The 21,549-nt window shown below is 41.8% G+C and overlaps 1 protein-coding gene across 1 annotated transcript in view; it reads right to left on the reverse strand.

Annotated features, from left to right (window-relative positions):
• Nucleotides 1-21,549, reverse strand: part of LOC136835783 (serine-rich adhesin for platelets-like) — a 212,365-nt gene extending 190,816 nt beyond the window's left edge. The window contains 2 exon segments of the mRNA XM_067099639.1: nucleotides 16,171-16,324; nucleotides 20,549-21,549. Of these exon segments, the coding sequence (XP_066955740.1) occupies nucleotides 16,171-16,317 (147 nt within the window). The 5' untranslated portion in view covers nucleotides 16,318-16,324; nucleotides 20,549-21,549.

Here is a 21,549-nt window from a genome sequence, read left to right on the forward strand (position 1 = left end):
CAAGAATCTGGCTAGACCTGTGGGTCACAATTTTTTACTTACCTCTGGTTAACCTACTTTAATAATAATAATAATAATAATAATAATAATAATAATAATAATCATCACAATCATCATTATCACCATCATCATTATCATCATCTGAAATCACACTGAGAATGAGCACTCCAATGAACAAAGAGAATATAAAAATAGCAAATGAGAAAGCAAACATTCAAACTAAATTTTAATGAAAATCAATAAATTCCACTCACCTTGCAGCAGGTGATATTCAGTTAGCATATTAGACAGAATCATGGCAACTGTTACTTAATATACTGCATTATTCCATTCAGTACAGTATAACAACCCAGTACTGTATTACCTAATATGAAATAGAGAACAGGATATACCGTATACTGATAGACTGTAAACATAAAAATTCTCTTTTAACCGTAAGTGGTGGTTTCCCTCCACAACTCAAAACACTCTTACTTCTTTGGATGTCATGGCCCCTCCTTTCCAATACCTTTACACTTCACCTATCCATACCTCCAGCTCTTCCTTTACGCCCTTCCCCATCCTTCCAAATTGTAATATTTTTCACCAACCTATCATAACACATTCTTTCTTCATGAATAAACCACGTCAAAACCTTTGATACATCCTTTCACCTATGCTGACCCTTTTGCAACAGTCTACTTATCTCATTATTTCTGATCCCCTAAACTCTTATTCTGCAAATACTACTAAATAAACAGCACATCTTTACAGCATCCACCTTCTTTCTTTCATTTACCTTCGACAACAATATATTACCTTCACAGAGGAGTGTTTGTTAAACAATCCTTACATACAATCAACTCTGGCTTCAACAAACATTCTGCTTTTCTTCCCAATCCTATGTGTACACACAACCTGTTACCTTTTTTTACTACACCTACTCAGTGAACACCTCTTCTCTCATTCTACTTTTCTCCTATAATACTAACTCCTAAATACTCACTCTCTACTGCTTCCATTTCTCTCACAGCCCATAACATCTGCAGCTCCATCCTCTTGTTTCCATTTACCTGCCTACCCTTACTCTTGTTGACATTTACTCTGAACTTTCTCCTGCTGCAAATACTTCCAAATTTTATCACTAATTTCTGCAGTTTCTCTTAACTATTCTCAATCAGTACTGCATTGTCTGCAAACTCAACCATTCATTCCACACTAAATTCACAACCCATCTCCTTATCCCACAACTTAGCACCTACAACTACAGTACTTTCCTTTCTATGAAATATCAAACAACCATAGAGAAATAAAACACCCTTTTCTGAAACCCATTTTTTCACTAAACCAGTCACAATCCCACCTGAAAACTGCACACTTAACTTTCATCATAGCTTTTTACCACACTCAATAATTTACCCTCTTTACTACACATCCTCAACAACCTCCACAATGCATTTCTATCAATTCTATCCTAAGCTTTCTCTAGATCTGTGCAGGCCACATGCGACATTTTCCCTTTGCTTTGAAACTTCTCACATAACTGTTTCATAATTATAACTTGATTCATTAACCTTTCTTGTCTAAACCCACAAAAGTCTTCCCCTATCAAACTTTCTGTCATCTGTCGTCTCTATAATTCTTAGTCTTCACTCTCACCTTTGCAACTTGATGACATTTCAGTATTTAATTCCTATCATTTCCAGAAGTTAGCTCATAAAAAAACTTGAGATCTTACTCTCAACATTATGAAATTTCTGCAACCACCATGTATCCATTTCTTGCAGTAAGGTTGCTTATGAGATATTCCTTTGTCTCTTTTAATGATACGTATAATTTTGGGCAGAAACCTCTTCAATTTTTTTTTAATTACGTTGTACCATTACCAATCATATGTGCAACATCATCTCTCTTTAAAATTACTGTCTCCTCCATAAATGTACTATCAACAAACTGAAATCCTCCCAAGGCATCAACTGCACCTTTCCTTTCTTCATTAAAACTCAGTTCATTATCTGCAGATGAACAACTAGGAGACTTATCTAAGCACTTTTTTACTCCTTGACCACATTAGTCTTGAACACCTCACTGATCTTATTTATGATTTCATTTTTCACTTCATCCTCCTATATAACAATGAGATTAAATATCTGCTTTAATATCAAACCTAAATTTTTTTTAAAGATACCAATTCATATTTAGAAAGATCTTGCAACACTTTCTAATTATAAACACACACATAGCAAATCCAATGCACCTTGTGTAGGTAATAATTTTTCACACAACTGAGACAGGCACATTTCTTGTGAGCTCATGCACTCCAAACGTACACCCTATCCAGACATTGCCCTTCTCCATACACTCAGGGCATTGTAGGAGAGAAAATCAAACATCTGACAGCTACCATACTATACCTAATAATTTCACCTTTCACACTGTCCACTCATCTGATACCTAATACTCTCAAATATTAATCCCCCAAATAAAAAATCTTTTATAGTTTCACACTCATAACCTGATTCATAACCATATGTATCAATACAGATCTATCTAAGTCACACATAATCTCACTTTAGTATGCACTTTCAGCTTCTACAAACATACAGTTGTAATGAAAATACTCAGTATGCTTATTCTCAACAGGCTGGAGATATTGATAAAAAAAACTTACAGAAGCCCAAGCTCAAAGAAATTTATAAAAAAAATTTACAGAAGTTCAAGCTCAAGTTTAGAAGAGGTAGGAGTTTGACATATTGTGCAGTGGTGCATGGAATTAAAAAAATTATTTGTGATGGATTCACTGATGATGAGTAGACACTAAAAAAGTGACTACAGACAAATATTCAGGAAGTTCTTGTGCCACAATGTTATTCCCATGAAATATGTAAAGCTAACTTAAATCATCCATGAATGAAGAATATGCAGAGGTAATGTTTTTATTATTATTAATAAATAAATTTCTCACTCAGATTAGGGTCGAACCCAGGTCTTTCAGTTGAAAGGCAAAGACGCTGCCAACAAAGCCACACAAGTCATAAAAGAAGTTGGAACCCAAGTACTGTACAATTGTACCTAAGGCTTTACCTGGGCAGGCTAACTGACTCGCATACCAGCGTGTTTTCCTCAACTTCCTGGCTCAGCAGTGACCCAATTGACAGCATTTCATTCAAATTATCCCTTCTGAGAGAATATTGACAGCACTTCATTCAAATTATCCCTTCTGAGTGAATATTTCTATCATATTCACTCAGCAGGGATAATTTGAATAGAAAGCTGTCAATTGGGTCACTGATGAATTGAGAAGTTGAGGAAAACATGCTGGTATGCGAGGCAGTTAGCCTGCCCAGGTAAAGCCTTAGGTACAGTTGTGCTTAGGTTCCAACTTTTTTTATGATTTGTGTGGCTTTGTTAGCAGCGTCCTAGCCTTTCAACTGAAAGACCTGGGTTCGATCCTGAAGTGGGTCAGAAATTTATTTCTGTTCTGCATGTGATTGTGTCCTGATTATCATTATCATTATTATTATTATTATTATTACTGGCAGTTCCCAGTTATCAGTGGGGGTTCCATTCTGGGGGCATGACAATAAGTGAAAACTGCTGATAACCGAAAATCGCAGATTTTCGGTTATTGGCGCCCTTGTTAGGTAAGTATTGGCACCAATACGCGATTATCGGCGCTGATAAGCGAAAATCAGCGCATATCTTCACTGAAAATCACAGATTTTCGTTGCTAGACAAGCAACGGAAAACTGGATTGTCGATAACCAGGTACTGCCTGTATTATTATTATTATTATTAAGAAGATAAACCCTTATTCATATGGATAAAGCCTACAGGGGCCACTGACTTGAAATTCTAGCTTTTAAAGAATAAGGTGTTGACTTGAAAGAAGTTGCAGAAGATATTAGGAAATACAGAAGGAAGACATCAGTTACAGGCAGTCTCCGGTTATTGGTGGGGGTTCTGTTCCCGACGGCACGACTATAACCGAAAATCACCGATAATAGCGCTGAAATCCCTATTTATCGGTGCTGATAACTGGGAATTGGCACCAATAAGCGGAGATTGGCGCCGAAAATCCAGTTATCATCATCACTAGACAAGTGACGTAAAACCGGTTTGCCGATAACCAAGGCCATCGATAGCCGGGGAACGCCTGTACTGTATTAGAAAAGGAAAGGTAAATTAATAAATATAGAAAATGAAAATAAATGATTAAAACACAAGGTGACTCATTTTAGAGTAGTAATACATTGCATCCTCACTTCAAATTTTGGGGTACTAATTGCACATCCTCAGGGAGACTACTGTATGCCACAGTCCAATGGTGTAAGGAATAAAAGACCTTTGGAACTGAGAAGTTTGACAGTGTGGCACATTTACTGCAAAATGGTGCTGCTGTTGATGGGATCTGGTCAAGTAAATTTGAGGTAAACATAAACGAGTGCTACAAGGGAATGTTATTTGACCCGTGTTGTTTGTCCTCGCAAAATGGTTGGAGATTGAAATGAACATTTAGACTGGAGTAATGAAAGAAATCTGACATACTAAGAATATGCAGATGAAGCTGTTTTATTAAGCAAAACAAAACACGATTTACTAAGCTTGCTTGACTGAGGACATCAAATATCTAAAGAAATGGGACTCAAAACAAATCTTAGGCGATCAAAAGTATAATGATTTTTATGATAAAATAAATTTTTTAGATACCGGTACTTACCCTCTATCACTGAGATCCCTCCCTCCTACCCTCTTAAGAAATTACAAGAATGACAACCAAAGCACTTGCTGTCTTGCCCCCACTGAGTGGGGGGTAACTACAGGGAGCGTTCGTTAATGATTGTTTCAATTTTAACACTTGTTGAACCCTCACCAAGTAGTCACAAATAAAGCAAATAATAGAGGGTAAGTTTCACCTTAAATAATAATGTGTGGCTGCATCTTTCAAATAATTAGGAACAGTGATATCCAGCATGTTCTCTTCTATATGATCTGCATTGCTATACAGTATGGACAAAAATCATGTTATGACAATGAAACTATCTAAAAGATTTTGATTTGGGAATAAGGCTTTAAAAGAATACTAGGAGTCAGGAAGAAGCATAGTTCGAAAAGATACCATAAGAGACATTAACAACGCTCCATATGTAGATAAATGATACAAGGGAAGTGGAGATGACTTGGACAAGTCCTTCACATAACACTTGGGAGAATAGTACTGTGCATGATAGCCTTAGTATCAGCTGGGCTGCTGTGGTCACCACAAGAGTTGGTTGAGAACTTTCAGAAGGGAGACTAGAGAGGAGCGGAGATTTGTAGCAGATAAAGCATGGGAAAAACTTGCCTGGCAGGATCTCACTAAGGATTTTTGTGTTACACAGTATTGGAGGCAATGATGATGATAAATATTTAACTTCCATCATTAAGAAAAAGGAGAATGACTCAATCAACTTTGGCTTTCATAGGTACTCCTCTCTCAAAGCTTGTGCATATACCCTGCTAACTTCAAATTCTGTGCATCACCTTTTCTCTCATTCTACCGTCATCTGTTGCATTTACATACTAAAAATAGAAATGTTTATAATCTTTTTTAAATACTTACCTCTCTATTATGATAGCTGTATTTCCAGTGTCTGGCATCCTCTGGGAGGACGATAGTGTGTGAAAAGTAAAAAATTAATAATATTGCTTAGTTTGGACCATCTCTTGATCCATCCCTTTCGGGTGATTTGAGCACCTATAGTTTTCCATTCAGCTTTTTCTTCTGTCCACACCAGTGGGAAGGTGGGGGTGTGATATATAATAGAGAGGTAAGTATTTAAAAAATAATTGTTCATACACTATACAGAACAAACCCTTGGTCTTTATGTAAGGGATTTGCTCAAGCGGTTAGCTGGAGTCCAGTTAAAAATAGCACAAGGTTGGAGGTAGCCAATGGGGAAAGAGGTAGGCAGAGCCTGACCTGGTTTCCCCCTAGAAGATGCTGTGATGCATCAGTTCTCTTTTTAACTGTCTTCTCGCACGAAGTGTGCTATCTCGCTTGGAAGACAGTTGTTTATGCACTTCCTGCCCGGTATACATTTTGGCATTCTGGTTTTCATTCTCCTTTTTGTTTGTGTGGTTCTGTGTTATATTGTGCTATCTGTGTGTATTTGCATTTTCGAAATGCAAACCTATGAATCATCTAAGCATTCCAGGCCTCACAGAAGGTGCCCAAGTGTAAGCAATAACCAATGGTAAATATCCCCTTATGTAAAGACCTAGGGTTTGTTCTGTATATAAACAAATGACAAATTTTTAATCAATTTGTATTTTTCATACTAAGAAACCTGAGGTCTTTACGTAAACAGCCCACCTCAAGCCAACTCTCACACAGTTACTTAGGCTGGGAGAAAACTGACATGTCACAGCATCTTCTAGGGGGGGAAACCTGGTCAGGCTCCAGCTGCCTCTTTCCCCATTGGTTACCTCCCGTTGCCAACAAATCTTGTGCTATTTTTAACCGGACTCCAGCTAAGCACTTGAGAAAATCCCCTTACATAAAGACCTCAGGTTTGTTAGTTATGAAAAATGATATTTTTATGATAAAATAAAGTTTTGTACATACTTACCCAGCAGATATATACTTAGCTAGTCTCCAACTTTTCCGACAGAATTTCAAATCTCGCGGCACATGCTGCAGGTAGGTCAGGTGATCTACCTTACCCCTTCGCGGGTTAGCGGAATAAGAACCATTCCGTTTTCTAATCAGATTTTCTCTTCCACCTGTCTCTGAAATTTTAGGCGGGCCATTCATCGTAGATATCTGCGGGTAAGGTACAAACTTTATTTATCTTAAAATATAATTTTTGTACATGCAACTTACCCGTCAGATATATACTTAGCTGATTGGCACCACTGGAGGAGGGTAAGAGACAGCTAATATCTAAAAACAGGAAACAACATATGTTGTAGGATATAAAACCATGGTTCTTACCTGATTGGGCAGAAGACTTCATGGATACTTTCTAGAGTCTGCTTGCCTCCAGAGCTTCAGCGAGGTTGCGACCTATGACTGACAGTTCTTCTGGATCGTGTCAATGGAAGTTGACCCACTTACATGACAGAGCCTTATGGATCGTGTCAATGGGGCTGACCCACTTACATGACAAACCTTTACCTGAATCATATCAATGGGGCTATCCTCTTACATGACAGAGCCAGGTATCAATAAAACAACAAGGAAATTAACAACCAATCCGACCACCTGACTAAGCCTTGTTGGTTATGAATTGAAAGAGGGCTATACTCACCCTCTTCCAATCAACCTTAAACACACATCACAAAAGCATTAAAAACAACTAAAAATAACTAAGCTATAAAGGATTAGTCTCAGCTCCCTGTCCCAGCACTGAATCCGAGAGATACGTGACGGCTCCTAGAGAAGCACTTATCATAAGTAACTCTAACATCCCTCAAATAATGAGATGCAAAAGTAGAGTTAGATCTCCTGTAAGTCGCCTCTATAAGTGCCTGGGGAGACAACGCTTTGTAAAGAAAAGCCAAAGAAGTCGAATGGCTCTCACCTCATGTGCTTTCACCTATGGATTTGGTGCTCATCCTCACAAGATGATCCCTTTGATGACTGAAAAAAGCTTGTGCATTCTTCAGAAATGACTCCTGACTGAGCACTGCTGCACCTCCCAGCTGTTTCTTCTTATCGAGGTAGAATTTGAGGCTCCTAACCAGACACAGAGTCCCTCTCCACCTCCTGTCCTGTCACTGATGAAAGGCCTTTTATCTCAAAGCTTCTTGCCATGGTTTAGAAGGGTTTTCATTCTTCGCCAAGAAGAAGGGTTTGAAAAGAACAAATAGCTGAGCTTTCTTAAACCCAACCCTACCTTCCAAAGCTTGTGGTTACTTATTCTCTAGCAGAGGCTAGAGCAAGAGAGAAACAGTGACTTCCTGGTCAGATCCCTGAAGGAAGCTTTTTGAGGAGGTTCAAATTTCTGACATTAAATATTTTAAAACCACATCTAAATTCCAACTGGGAGGCTTCGAGGTCTTGGATTTAGACGCCTCAAAAGACCTAATGAGATCGTAGGTCTTTGTCTTCAGAGATATTCAGACCTCTGTGTCTGAATACTAAAGCCAACATACTTCTCTCTGTAACCCTTTATCGTAGATACAGCTTAGGTTGCACTGATCCCCAAGGCGTAGAAGGAAGTCAGGGACACCAATACAGAGGTACTGGAAGAGGATATCTTCTGGGTCTTGCCATCTTCTAAAAACTTCCCACTTAGACTGGTAGATGCCAGGTTGGGGTTCTCCTGGCTCTGGCAATAGCCTTTGCAGCCTTGCCGAAAATCCCTTTGCCTGACCAGTACCATAGTCTGAAGGCAGTCAGATTGGAGCGGGAGATTCTTGTGGAATCTGTCAGTGGGGCTGTCTGAGAAGATCGTTCCTGTGTGGAAGCGATTCGGGAAAATCTATCCATTCCAGTACCTCTGTGAACCAATCTTGAGCTGGCCAAAACGGGCGATCAGCCAGTTCCATGCCTTCAGAAGAAGTGAACTTTTCTTACTACTTCCCCAAGATCTTGAATGGGGGAAAAAGCATAACCGTCTATTCGGACCATTCTAAGAGAAGACCGTCATGGCAGCTGCCTGGCTTCAGATCGGGTGAGCATTAGTTCTGTAACCTTGCGTTCAAATGAGGGCAAAGAGGCCGATATTTCAGCCTTCCCAGGCTCCACAGCTTTTGCAAAACCTCTGGGTGGAGAGTCCACTCCAAGAGATAGGACTTGATCTTTTCTTAACAGATCGGCCCTCACACCCTTTCCCCTTACCTAACCTGGTGAGAGTCTGATCTTTCTCTCTCCGCCCACAACAACAACGTCCTTTGCTGTTTCGTAAAGGGAGAAGGAATGTGTTCACTGTTTCCGGATGTAAGCCAGGGCTGTAGTGTTGTCCGAGTTTACCTGGAATCACATATCCTGTGACTAGTGGCCGAACTGGATGAGAGCCAGGTGCACCGCGGACAGTTCTTTCTTGTTGATGTGCCAGCTCACCTGTTCCCCTTCCAGGTGCCTGACACTTCTCTCGAGCCGAGTGTTGCTCCCCATCCTGAGTCTGAGGCGTCTGAGAACAACGCACTAGGTGAGGGCTCGGGCAACTGAAGAGGAAAACCTGGTTTAACTGAGGGTCCAACATCCAACGGAGATCCTCCTTTACCCCTGTCGATATCTGGAACTAGCGCTGCTAAGTCCTGAGACTCTCTGTCCATCCTTCAGGTAAATTGAAGGGTCTTGGCAAGTCTTCCTAAAGGGAAACGAACTGTTCCAGAGAGAAAGGGTCCCAGCAGACTCATCCATTCCCTCGTGAACAATGTTCTTTCTTTAGGAAGACAGTCAACTTCTCCAGGCAGCGATCTCTTCTTTCCCGGGATGGAAATGCTAGAAAATCCGAGAATCCATCCGAATCCCCAGGTAGACAATGCTCTGCTGCCAGAATCACCTGGGACTTCTCGAGTTTATTAACAGTCCTAGGACTGGGTCAAATTTAGAGTGATAGACAAGTACTCCAGACAAAGATCCTTCGATTATGCTTTGAATCAGCCAGTCGTCTAGATGGCATAGAGATCCCCATCTCTCTAGATGAAGGCGTGCATTTCCTCAAAAATGCCCGTGGAACACTTGGGGGGGCGTCAAAGTCCAAAGCACAGGTCCCTGAATTGGAAGACTCTTCCTGAACTACGAACCTCTTTCCCTGAACCAGAACCTTAGGTATTTCCTTGAAGAGGGATGAATAGGTATGTGAAATAAAGCGTCCCTGAAGATCCAGGAGCCATCAATCCCTGGACGAAGAGCAGAAAGAACCTAAGAAGTCGTCTCCATGGTGAAGTTCGTCTTGATAACGAAGAAGTTCAGAGCCGCTTACATCAGAACCGCCTCCACCCACAAGATTCGGCCAGAAACAGCCGATTGTAAAAACCTGGGAATGGGCTCTTGAACTGCTCTATGGCTTCCTTTCTCCAGCATTTGTTCTACTGCCTGTAGAAGGGCCTGGTTCCTGACAGGATCCTTGTATCTGGCTGATAACTCCCAGAGTTGTTGTCAAGGGAGGTCTCTCCTTGAAAGGGATGAGATAACCTTCCCTTTAGAATGAAGAGGACCAGTCGTCCGCCCCTCTCTGTGCCAGACTTCGGCAAATCTCAAGTCTGGCACCTACTGTTAATCTGGAGCACTTGCATCTCATTTGGTCTTTTAGTAGGACGTGAGAAGACCTTCCTCTTCTCTGGTCTTCGACTCCTGAACGTGGCTCTTGACGAAAGGCCCCTGAAAGGGCTCCTGAAAGGGTACCTTCTCCTTCTTGGTGAACGGAACAGCAGGCCTCATCCTCTGGAAGACTGAGCCAGAAGATCCTGGGTCGCCTTCTCCGATAAGGAGCGAAATCTCCTAACAGTTTCTTGGGGAAAAGATGGGGGCGACAGACGCAGCAACAACACAGAGGACCCTCTGGAGAGGGGAGACACAGATTTAGTGAGGAAGGAGCTGAACACCGATCTCTTCTTAAGTATTCCAGCTCCAAACAAGGCAGCGACTTTCAGAAGATCCGTCCCTCACCGCTTTGTCTAAACAAGACAAAACACTGGCAATTCATCCATGTTGAGGAATTCAGGGTCCAAGGCCCTCCCTGGCTAATGCCCCAAGAGACCAATCCATAAAGTTGAAAACCTCCATAACACGAAAAAGGCCCTGAGGAGATGGTCCAGCTCATTCCCCAAGTCGTCTTCGCTGCAAGGAGAGAGAGCCTTCTGGGAGGAGTCCACCAGGAGAAGAAAATCCGAATCTGCCGATGAGGGGAGACCAACCCCATCGGTTCCTGGTTCCATATCCCCAGACTTTCCCGGAAGTCTAGAAGGAGAAAGAGAAAATAGTCTTGCCTGCTTCCTTCTTCGACTGCATCCACTCCCCAACACCCTTAAAAGCCTTCTTCATTGAAATAGTAGGGCGCATCTTCACAAAAGAGGAGGGTTTCGAAGACTTGGTGCTAGCCCATAAGGACCCAGGAGAAGGAGGGGCAGCATGACTAAGAGAGTCTCCAAACTCCTGAACTAGTAAAGCAGCCAGCCTCTTATAGTCTGATATACCAGCGTCTTTGGGATTCATCCTCTGAAACTTCCTCTAAAGGAGCAGCCTGGAGAAGAAGGCTTGAAGGAAGAGGACCGCCATCAAGAGAAGTGAGTCTGGACGGAGAAGCACTCCTGTCCATCAAGAGCGCCTGCCAGAGTAGGGCGCCTGTTGCCAGACTGGAGCCTGACAGGAGGGGGTCTTGTCCATCAGGCCTGCTGGAGAAAGGCGCTAAAATCAGAAGAGCGCCTGGCAGGAGAATGGTGCTTGCTAGAAGAGGAGCTTATCACGAGAGCGCGGCAGCAGGGGAAGAAGGCGCCCGTCAATAGGAGAAGAGCGTCTGGAAGGAGGCGCTTCCTTCCGAAGCGCCTGCTGGGAGAAGAGCGCATGCTGGAAAGAGCCGCCCTCGAAGAAAAAAGGTTGCTGCTGGAAGGGGCGCTTTGACGGAGAAGAGCGGCGGCTTGAAGAAGGACGCTTACTAGAGCTCTTGATAGGAAGAGAATCATCCTTCACGAGAAGAATCCTTGGCAAGAGACCCCACAAGAGCTGATTAACCCGGCTGGAGACACCAAAATCTGCTTGGTGACTCCTTGACTTACTGGAGGGCGAGAGGGGATCTTGGGCTCTTTGCTTGATAATAGAGAATCCTCTGGGAAGCGCTCAGGGCTTTCGAATCTAATGCTTCCTGGAGCCTTCCAGGACCTCTTCAGAGGGCGCGACCTCAGCGAACTCCAACGCGCCTCGGAGAAGACGAAGTCAGACGTGGAAAAACACTTCCTCAGGATGCCTTTCCTATGGCGATCCAAACCCTGGGATGCAACAACAGGGCCTGCCGAAGGACGCCTGACCGTTGGGGATGCTCTACATCCTCCTTGCGGCTTTCGGCATTCCTCCCTCCACTGGTCCTGGGAGTTTGGAAGAGGCCTAGGCCTGAGCAATGCCGAGCTGATCAGGACGCCCCCTCCCACTGCACTGGGGACACTGCACATCACTGTCACTCTTGCAGCTTCTTTCATCGCACGCAGTTGCGATTTCATCCCCAGGATCTCCGCCACAGCCATTTCAGAAGACGAATCACCAGGTTCGGTGGAAGGGAGAAGGGGCTGAAAACCAGGGTATAGGAGAGTCTACAGTGTTGTTAATTACTATTCCAAGCTCCGTGAGCGAGACCTACTAGAGATTCTAGAGGAAGCCTTCTAGCTCTATCCTTCCAGTTTCTTTACATAAAAGTCAAAGCCTTCCTTTCTTTCTCAGTCAGACTCTCGCATTCCTTACACCTATTGTCAACCAGAACAATCATTCCCCTACACCTCATGCAAAACTGCGTGTGAGGGTCTGCTGAAGCTTTCGGCAACCTCACATACACTCTTGCCAATAACACACGAAAACACAGGTGCAACATTAATATCAGACATTTTGATAGAAAAATCCAAAAAGCAAATCAAAAACAGTCCACAATAGCGTATGCCAAGCCAAAGATCAAAACGTCACCAAAATCCGTCCAAAAGATCCTCCAGCAAGCGAGAACAAAAATCAAAGCAGGAGAACAACAACAGATGTTGCCGGAACCAGCGACAGAGAAAATCTGATTAGAAACGGAATGGTTCCTATTCGCCACCCAGCAGCGGGTAAGGTAGATCACTGACCTACCTGCCGTGTGTGCCTTGAATTTGAAATTCTGTCGGGAATCGTCGGAGACTATAGCTAAAGTATATATCTGACGGGTAAGTTGCATGTACAAAAACACAAATTGATTAAAAATTTGTTATATCTTATTACAAAAATTCCTGTTTTTTTAAAGGAATCTTACCTCTCTAGTATGATAGCTGATTCCTGCATTGAATCAAAGAGGTGGGAAAGGTGCGAGGACAAAATTAATATCCTCCAAGAAAACAATAAAATTCCACCAGGACTCAGAAGCCACTTACCTAATGATTGCATCCATCTGCTGGTACTGCTGCCAAGCAAGGGTAGAAGAGACTCTTTAGCCTTGGTAGGCAACCCTTTTAGGAGAATGACACTCCAAAATCAAATCAGCGGGTAGAAGGGACCCTTTAGCCTTGGTAGGCAGCCCTTCTAAGAGAAGGCTATTATGAATACAAACTTTGTTCTCCAATCTTGGACTGTGCTGTAGCCATTGTACCTTGACCTTCTATGGTCTTAGGTTTGAGTTCCCTTGTTTGACGGTTCAACCAGGCATTTTTTCTCTTTTTTATTCACTTCCCAGTTGTTGTGGCAAACCTTGCAGGTTTCTTATTTGCCTTACAAGGTGTGCTGGCCCCACCTTGTCGACCAGATGCTTCTGGCGCTTTTTTAAATGACACATGGTCAGGTTTATTTATACTTTTAAACAGAATTTTTGTAAATAATGTAAATACTGTTGTTGCTGATAGTATTATAATTGTTTATTGTTCTGTTGATTTTTATAATGTTACTGTTGTAATGAGTCTACACTATTTATTAGTTTTGCTTCTGATTTAATATTGTTAATTTTAATTCTTTTGGGAGACACAGAGCTGAACCCTGGGCCTGTTCCTCAATCACTGTAAGAAAAATTGCTGATTACTCAAATGTTCAGACTGTCTCTTGGAAAGGAATAGTCTGGCTCAGTCACAAGTTTCAAAATCTTCATTTGTTATTTGTGGAGACTGTAATGCAAAGCACAGCGAGTGGCTAAATTCAAATTCCATGGATCAACATGGCCGGTCTGCTCTTGAGTTCTGTGTATCCTCCGATTTTGTTGAGCTAACTGAGGAACCTTTTCACATTTCTGGCAATAGATTAGACCTCATATTCACAGATGTTCCAGCTATTGTCAAGTCCAAGGTCTGTGAATATAAAGGCACTTCTCGTTCTTCTGTGGACCAAACCCGTTTACATGCCTGTCTGCTGAGACCACTCCCCAACCTTCTGACGATGCGTCAGGCTATAATGCGAGGTCTGGGCTCTTCAACTAGAGAGACCCTCCCAGCAAAAGCCAAGGTCGGTGGTTGCACCATCTCAGAGGGTCCTCTAACTCCCTTGAAACTTAAATTTGAACAGAGTCTGGTTGAACTTCCTAGTTCCAATGCCTCTTGAGAAAGAACTGAATCAGCCTCTAGCTTCTCTTACGATGCCATGTGTCCTAACAAGGACGCTTGGCTAACGACATCGTTAAACAGATTTTCGGCGCCGGTAAGCGATTTATCGGTGCAATAAACGGTTTAACAGTGTCAGTAAGCAGTTTAACAGTGCCGAAAACCAGTTAACAGCACCATTAAGCTGTTTATTGGCGTTTACAGTTCGTAAACGCCATTCATTACCATAATTATTGTGATGTTCCAGTTACCAACAATTTTCAGTTATCGACGGTCAGCCAGGAACGGTACGGACTGCCCGTATTCCCAACATTCTTGTCACCTTTAAAAGAATTTCTCTTGCCCTCATGCTCCCCTCTAAACTGGACACTAGAATCAGCCAATTGTCCAGGCAGAGAAGCATCTGAATGCTAACAGGTGAGCCCACTTGCCCAACTGTGATAGAACTCTTGTAAAAACTCGTGGAGCTGAACTTGGCCAAAACATTGGTCGAAATTGGTACAACCTGCCCTGAAAAACATGCCACAGATAGTTCCTTGAATTTGGATGAATTGTACAAGGAAGTATGCATCCATCATGTCCACTGATACCATCCAATCTCCTTGCTAAATTGCTGCAAAAACTTAACTGGCAGACTCCATGGTGAACAGAGTCAGGTAAACGAAACAGCTCAACTTGGAGACACTGAGTACCATCTCCATCCCCCTGAAGCTTTTGGTATTAGAAACAAACAATTTTAGAACCCTGGTGATTAGTCCAAGACTATTTCCACAGCTCCTTTCAGCAAAAGAGTCTACTTCCTCTTAAAGGATCTGGAACTTCTCCTTGTTGTGGAGATACAACGAAAACTCCACAGGAGAACTGGCTAGAGGAGGCTTCAAAAGGAAGGGAATGCTGTATCCCTCCTTCAGTAGCTCCACCACTCAAGGATCTGCCTCCAGATCCTGCCAAACCAACTAAAAGAGGCCCAACCTCCCCTCTACCAGGAAATGAGGGCTTGATGCATCATTTCCTAACGGGAGCTCAATTTTTTCTGGAATGCTTACTGTCGTTCATGAAAGCCTGAAAGGGCTGGCTTGAGGGCACCAATGACTTACCCATCTGCCTGGGGAGAGGGGGGGGGGATCTTGAAACTTTGTATTGAGTGTGGAAGTGGATGCTGCCTTGGTTGTGTATGCCTAAATGTTTGAGAGCAACGCAACAAAGATCTGGTTTCCACTTTCTCAACCTCTTGCATTATCATACTTATGTTGAGGCATCCCATAAAGAATGTAAGGGGTGATAAACAATAACATCAGCCTTTTGAGTCAAAGAGACAGAGGGAGCCAAAATAGAGCACAGTTGTTCCCTATGCTTGACAACTGCATTAGTAAAGGCATGCACAGATTCCCCAAGGGAGTCTTCAACTGTTCTATCTAAGTAGCCCAAAATATCCACCAAATTGTTCCCCAAGTGTTGTTTCTCTTGAGGAAAAGTAGAAATGGCCTCTTCTGCTATTTTGTCTATGGCTGCTTTAGCATTTCTGATAAAGACACTATGTCAATAATGCAGAGCCAAGTGAGCAAAAAACTCTAACTCCCATGAAGTTAGACAATCTTACGTGAGGAAATAAAGCTATCATAATAGAGGGGTAAGACTCATTTAAAAAATTCCTATGCAAATTAACAGCTTCCATACCTATACCATCCATATCAACACTGTTTCCACTTCTCCTCCTAACTTTACCCTTGCTATCAATCACTTTCATCTTTCTCCACTTCAGGTCCTTTCACTAGTCTCTGCACATTCTATTCACTATTCATAATCAACAGCATCATCTGCATAAGAGCCATTTAACACTAATCACAATTGCCTTTCATATCCCAAATTTTGCACTTACTACCTACCAGCTTTCTATACATTCAGCATTACTGTACAACAAAAACTATACTGTACAGTACTTAACCTTAATTACACTCAGGGCAACCATACATGCCAAAATGAATGGAGTGATAATCAGCTCACCATGCTAGGAGGATCAAAGCCAGCAGAGGCAAAACGTCCAAGATGATGCCTAATGGAGTGATCAAGGCTGCCATTGCGGCCACCCAAGTTGAAGTTTTGTCCTCCTTCATTGGTCCGCTTTTGTATCTTGCTACCTCTTACTGGCATTGTGCATCTGTAAAATACAGACAACACTTGATAATTCAGCACCAGTTTCAATATGACTGCGTAGCTGTAAAACTAAAGATAGATGTATTAAAAGCCACTGCAAAAATACTGTAAAATTAAGCACTATTACAATACAGTACTACACAGTATGGTGTTTAACATATATTCAACAAAATGTGATAAAGCATGCCTTAACTAATTTACCTGTACGTATCTACATCTCGCCTTATGAAACGACAAACACTGTGTAATATAACAAACCTTCCATAATCTGCAGGTCACACCCCTTTTTAAAACTAAAACAGCCAACAAATATTATCACACAGTTCAAGTTGAGACTCAATGTATCCTGCACAAAGCTTCACCAGATAATGAGTTGACCTTTATTTGGCTCCCCTTAGTGCTAGTAGTTTCCACACAGAAACATCATGGGAAGGAGGATGACTATCTCATTCCTCAACAAATTATCCCACACCCATTGATGAATACATATCAACTCAAAGGCATGTATAGTACTACATCATCAAATATATATTACTCCTACCACATATACAGCATATGATTTTCATGAAATTATACTGCAAATGTATTTCTGCTTTCTTTAACCTAACAGTTTCATATTTTTCTTGGCATGAACCATAAAAGAAATTTGAATAAGCAACCATATTTCAGCCAATAACCTCTGGCCCTCACTGGCCATAAAAAGTTGGCCAATAGGAGGTGTCTAATTAACTACTCAAACTATAATGTTAAAAATTCTCCAAAAACTTACTTGAAATTATAATAAAAATGTTTTTGCATTAATAATTTTTACACTAATAATCTCACATTAAATGCAATAACTTCCAAGAAAGCCTGTGCCTACAACAATGGTGAAAAATGCTCAAACAATAATATAAAAAAATGTGACTACACATAATTACCAGAGATTAATAAAATAATAAATATTTGCAAGAAAACAATAGCCTAATGAACAATTAAAAAGCAAATCTTACTTCAGGCATTCTCACCTAAACTAGCCTTATTTATGCTAATCTTCACCAATTGGCACACATTAGGTTCAAAACCTGAATGGTCTGAGAGTGCTACACCAGTCCAGGCCAAATATTCATTTATTACTGTGCAGTATATGGAGAGAACCAATGATCACTTAACAAAGATAAAATTTAACCTGCCTTCCACTACGATGAAGCAACTCACCTACTGTGGTCTACCTCTAGAATTTACTCCTGCAGCCAGACTAGCCCTTCATCATTAAACTGTTGCTCAGCTTTGGAACAGCACTGAAGAAACTAAAGTAACAGCAGCCTCAGGCAGCCAAGCTAGCAATGATTTCACTTCTTTCACTAGAAATCAACAAACACCTTCTCATAACAGCTTTTTGAGCAAGCTATGCCTGAGATGCAAACTGGGCTATGGTATCAAACACAAGCAGGCAGATACCTATCCTAGGCTTCTTTTTTATGTCTATCCTGCAGTTCACTCAAAACTATAGCCTAACAGCATGGTACAAGACCTCTAGACTACTGGAACGTGAAAGCATATATACAGCAGCCAAAGAACTCAAGGTAAATAAACTTTGGTTACTAAATAACATATTAATTTCTCAGCAAGACAAAACAAAGGAATATGAGCATTCAGCTCCACAAGGAAAGTTGGTACAACCTGGGAAAAAGCTAATAACAAGAGCCTTGTTCAGACTGATGAAGTCAAGTCATGCAAAGTTCACTCATGAGATGGGGCAGCAATGAACAACTAGAAGGCAGCTTAAACAGCCAGCAACAAAAACCTTCCTTAATGATAAGTGATCAATGGCAACGATGCATGCAGTAGCATGATCATGGCCACTCAATGACATTCAAGCAGAAAAAGAGAAAGAAATTCCCTGATCCACAGACCAGGGAATCAACTTCCCCCTACACAAGGCTGTTAGTGCCTTTGAGAAGTGTCTTCCGAAGAGAGAGAGGACACGAAAACCCAAACTCACACGTGCTCAGAGGGCTATGATGAATGTCTGACTGAGTCAAGGCACCAAGTCACGATTTGAAGTCATCAAAAGGGCCTAAACACCATTCCCTTAAAGCTATTGGATCCAAAGTAGAAGTAGGACCAGTCAAGTTTACTCCACTATCTGACCTAGATGAGCAAGAGCTTGCACCCGTCCTGTGTGGGGCAGTACCCAAGGCCAGGTCAAACCAACACTGAGCAAGCTGTGACATGATCCCAGGGAAGCACAGCCCAGGACAGCACCTAGCACAGGTGTAAAGCTATGTTTGCGTTGGTCCAGGGATTTCTCACAAGCATTTACTGTAGAGTTAGTTCAAAAGAATTAGCACAACCAACAAACATGTGAATTGCAGAAACTTCTCGTGTTACCAGAGAAGCAAATGCATGGTAAGTCTTGGTTGGTCCTTTTCTCACTAGACAACTGTGCAGGTGAACAGGTGCACAATGGGGAATCTATCATGAGCAAACTTATGAACTGGTCTGTTCACACCACAACAGTCACATCGTGAAGTCAATTCAGCCATTCACTCCACTCACAATTAGGCTATCCATTTCAGCAGTTAATGTCTGGGTCAGCATCATCTTTCAACAATTGTTATCTCCAAGGGCTGTGAAGGAAGGAGAGCAGGTGGGCAGAACATAAACTAGGTACTCCTCTGAAAAGTATTAAAATGTCCACATCTGAAGAAGAGTAAAAGGCTCTCTCATAACTGATAATGTTTCTCCATTATACAAACCAAAATCCTGCTATAAAGATAAGTCAGTACTCTGTATGAACCACATAATGGCTATACATGGGTAAACCTGCCTCCTGAAAATAATTTGGGTCAAAGACAACAGGTTACCAGAACATAGTTATTCACTATCCAAGTACTATCCCTGATATAATGAAAGTATAAGAACTACTAAAACAACACAAATGTAAATAATCAATGTTCAACTATCCCTGACATACTGGATACCCACAAATGCACAAATATTAGAACATATGACACAAAACTTTAAAACAAGTCCTGAGCTGTGGCCAGAGCAGCAGCACAGACGAGAACACTCTATGTAGGCTGAAAAAGAGCGACTGGGTTACCAACAGCCAAGTGGGTGACACCATGCAGCTCTCCTACCAACCACCACTAACTACGTTGTTGCCAGACTTTAACGACTGAACCAGCAGCTGCCGAAGGTTATATCCGCATTAAAGACAAAGGTTTGTGCAAGACATGGGAGCAACATAACTCTGGCTAGCCAATACTCAGGCCTTCCAGTGTACAATTGTCTAGACCCATCTTGAGAGAAAACAAATTCAATTTAGCCTACACCTAGACTGAACGTATTAATTTAAATTTGCAGTGGCATACTTGTAAGTTATTCAGTCTAATAGTAGGCTACCAGACCTGTCTGGAAGTAGCCTAGGCTAGGTTATTGCCATAGGCCTACTAGGCTAGATTCAAATATGCACTGTACATATATTGCACTCGCTTGTGGATCCGCCACCTTAAAACCTGTTTCGCCTCACTGTGGCTTTCCACAATTACAAGATCTAGGCCTAATGGGGCCCAATATCTCTAATAGCCTAATACTAAGCTTATATAGCCTATGTTACCAAAATCAACCTGAGAAATATTCAAAACAGACACTAGGGTATGAAAATCATACCTGTAGCCTCAGCCTACACAAGTCTGGAATAAGATTATGGTTTAAAGTAAGAATTTACCAGTGTACAGTATTCTAACAGCCTCTAAGCTCAGTGCAACCCAAATTAGGCCTAGCCTTAGCATAAATTCTGTGGACTAGGCTACTTAGGCTAATCCTACTTTTTCAAGAGTCTAGCATAGCCTGACTGAGCCAATACTAGACTGAAAACAACGGGGTAAAATCACTTCCTTGGGCCAACAGTGGCTAGGCCTAGGATGGTTTAGGCCTAGTTTGAGCTTCAGAGGGTGGAAGCCTAGGCCTAGCCTACCCTAGCCTTGCCTACCAGCCTAGGCCTAGAGACAACAAGACAAGGCCTAGAGCCAATGCTAAAGTGAAATTCCGCTCTTTACATGGGATAAAAACAACTCTTTAGGCCTATCGTGGCTTGGATGGTTCAGAGGGTGGATGCACGGTCTAACCTACCCTGGTCTATCAGAGACGAGAAGATAAGGCCTAGGCCTAAGCTAAGGCTATTGATTATAGGCCTAGTGGGAGGCTAGGCCACTGCAGTCAGATAGAGATGTCACCTTACCTTTTTCCTCTAGGCCACGGAGTGATTAATGGCTTCAACAACCGAGAAGTACGAGTACTAAGACATTTTCAACATGGGTCCACTGTCCTTAATGGTAGTGGCGCAAGGCCTAATGTTTACAAGGCTTGAATGGTGACAGGGAAGCAAACAAATGCACACATAACAACGTCCTGAATTCTGTTCGCTGGCTTCATGAACACTGTTGTTGTTGTTGTTGTTGCTTCTTCCATCAGTGGCGGCCACAATGAGGATTTCGCAAGTGATCACAACATGGATGATTTACACTTTTATTTTATCTATTCACAAGGCTTTTTTTATTTATGTGTGTATTTCATTGCTCTGTACACGTTCCCTGGTTCTAGGGGACACGGCTAACGTTGTCGAACGGATTTCTTTTCTAAGACAACGTTTGTTCATATACCGAATGATGTATTTCAGTCGCTCTGATAAGAAAACACGAGAGGCATACCGGCTTGCTCGATAGATGGGTTCTTTTTTTGTTTCATTCTGCGTACGTCACGACCACATAAAGATTACAGAAAGAATGTGCAGAATACAGCTGTTTTTAAAGCTACTGTGTCCACGAGAGATCAATGCAGTGGTTGCTTGTTGTGACTTGTGACAGCACTTGCTCTTTACTTGATATCACTTATTACTCCAGTAGTGCGTGTACTTTGTTATTTGATTATAACGCTTATCGTCATTATATAGCCGCACTGCTTTCTTTCATTTCAACTTATTATCAACCTGTGTGACGCAAAGCAACGACGAAAAACACGGTATACTACACTGAAAAACACCCACGTATCAAATTTAATGTAAACAAAGTATATAAAAAATTCGAAAACGGCTATTCCTTGACCTCTCTAGTAACATTTCCATTGTCTAGTCTACCACAGAAGAAAAAATGTTTTGTCTCTATTTTACAGATATGAAGAAGAAGAAGAAAACCTAGGAGAAAACGAAGGGAAGGAATTCAAGGTTATGCTCTCGACCCTCGT

This window comes from Macrobrachium rosenbergii, chromosome 55, assembly GCF_040412425.1.
Source record: "Macrobrachium rosenbergii isolate ZJJX-2024 chromosome 55, ASM4041242v1, whole genome shotgun sequence".
Classification (NCBI taxonomy): Eukaryota; Metazoa; Arthropoda; class Malacostraca; order Decapoda; family Palaemonidae; genus Macrobrachium; species Macrobrachium rosenbergii.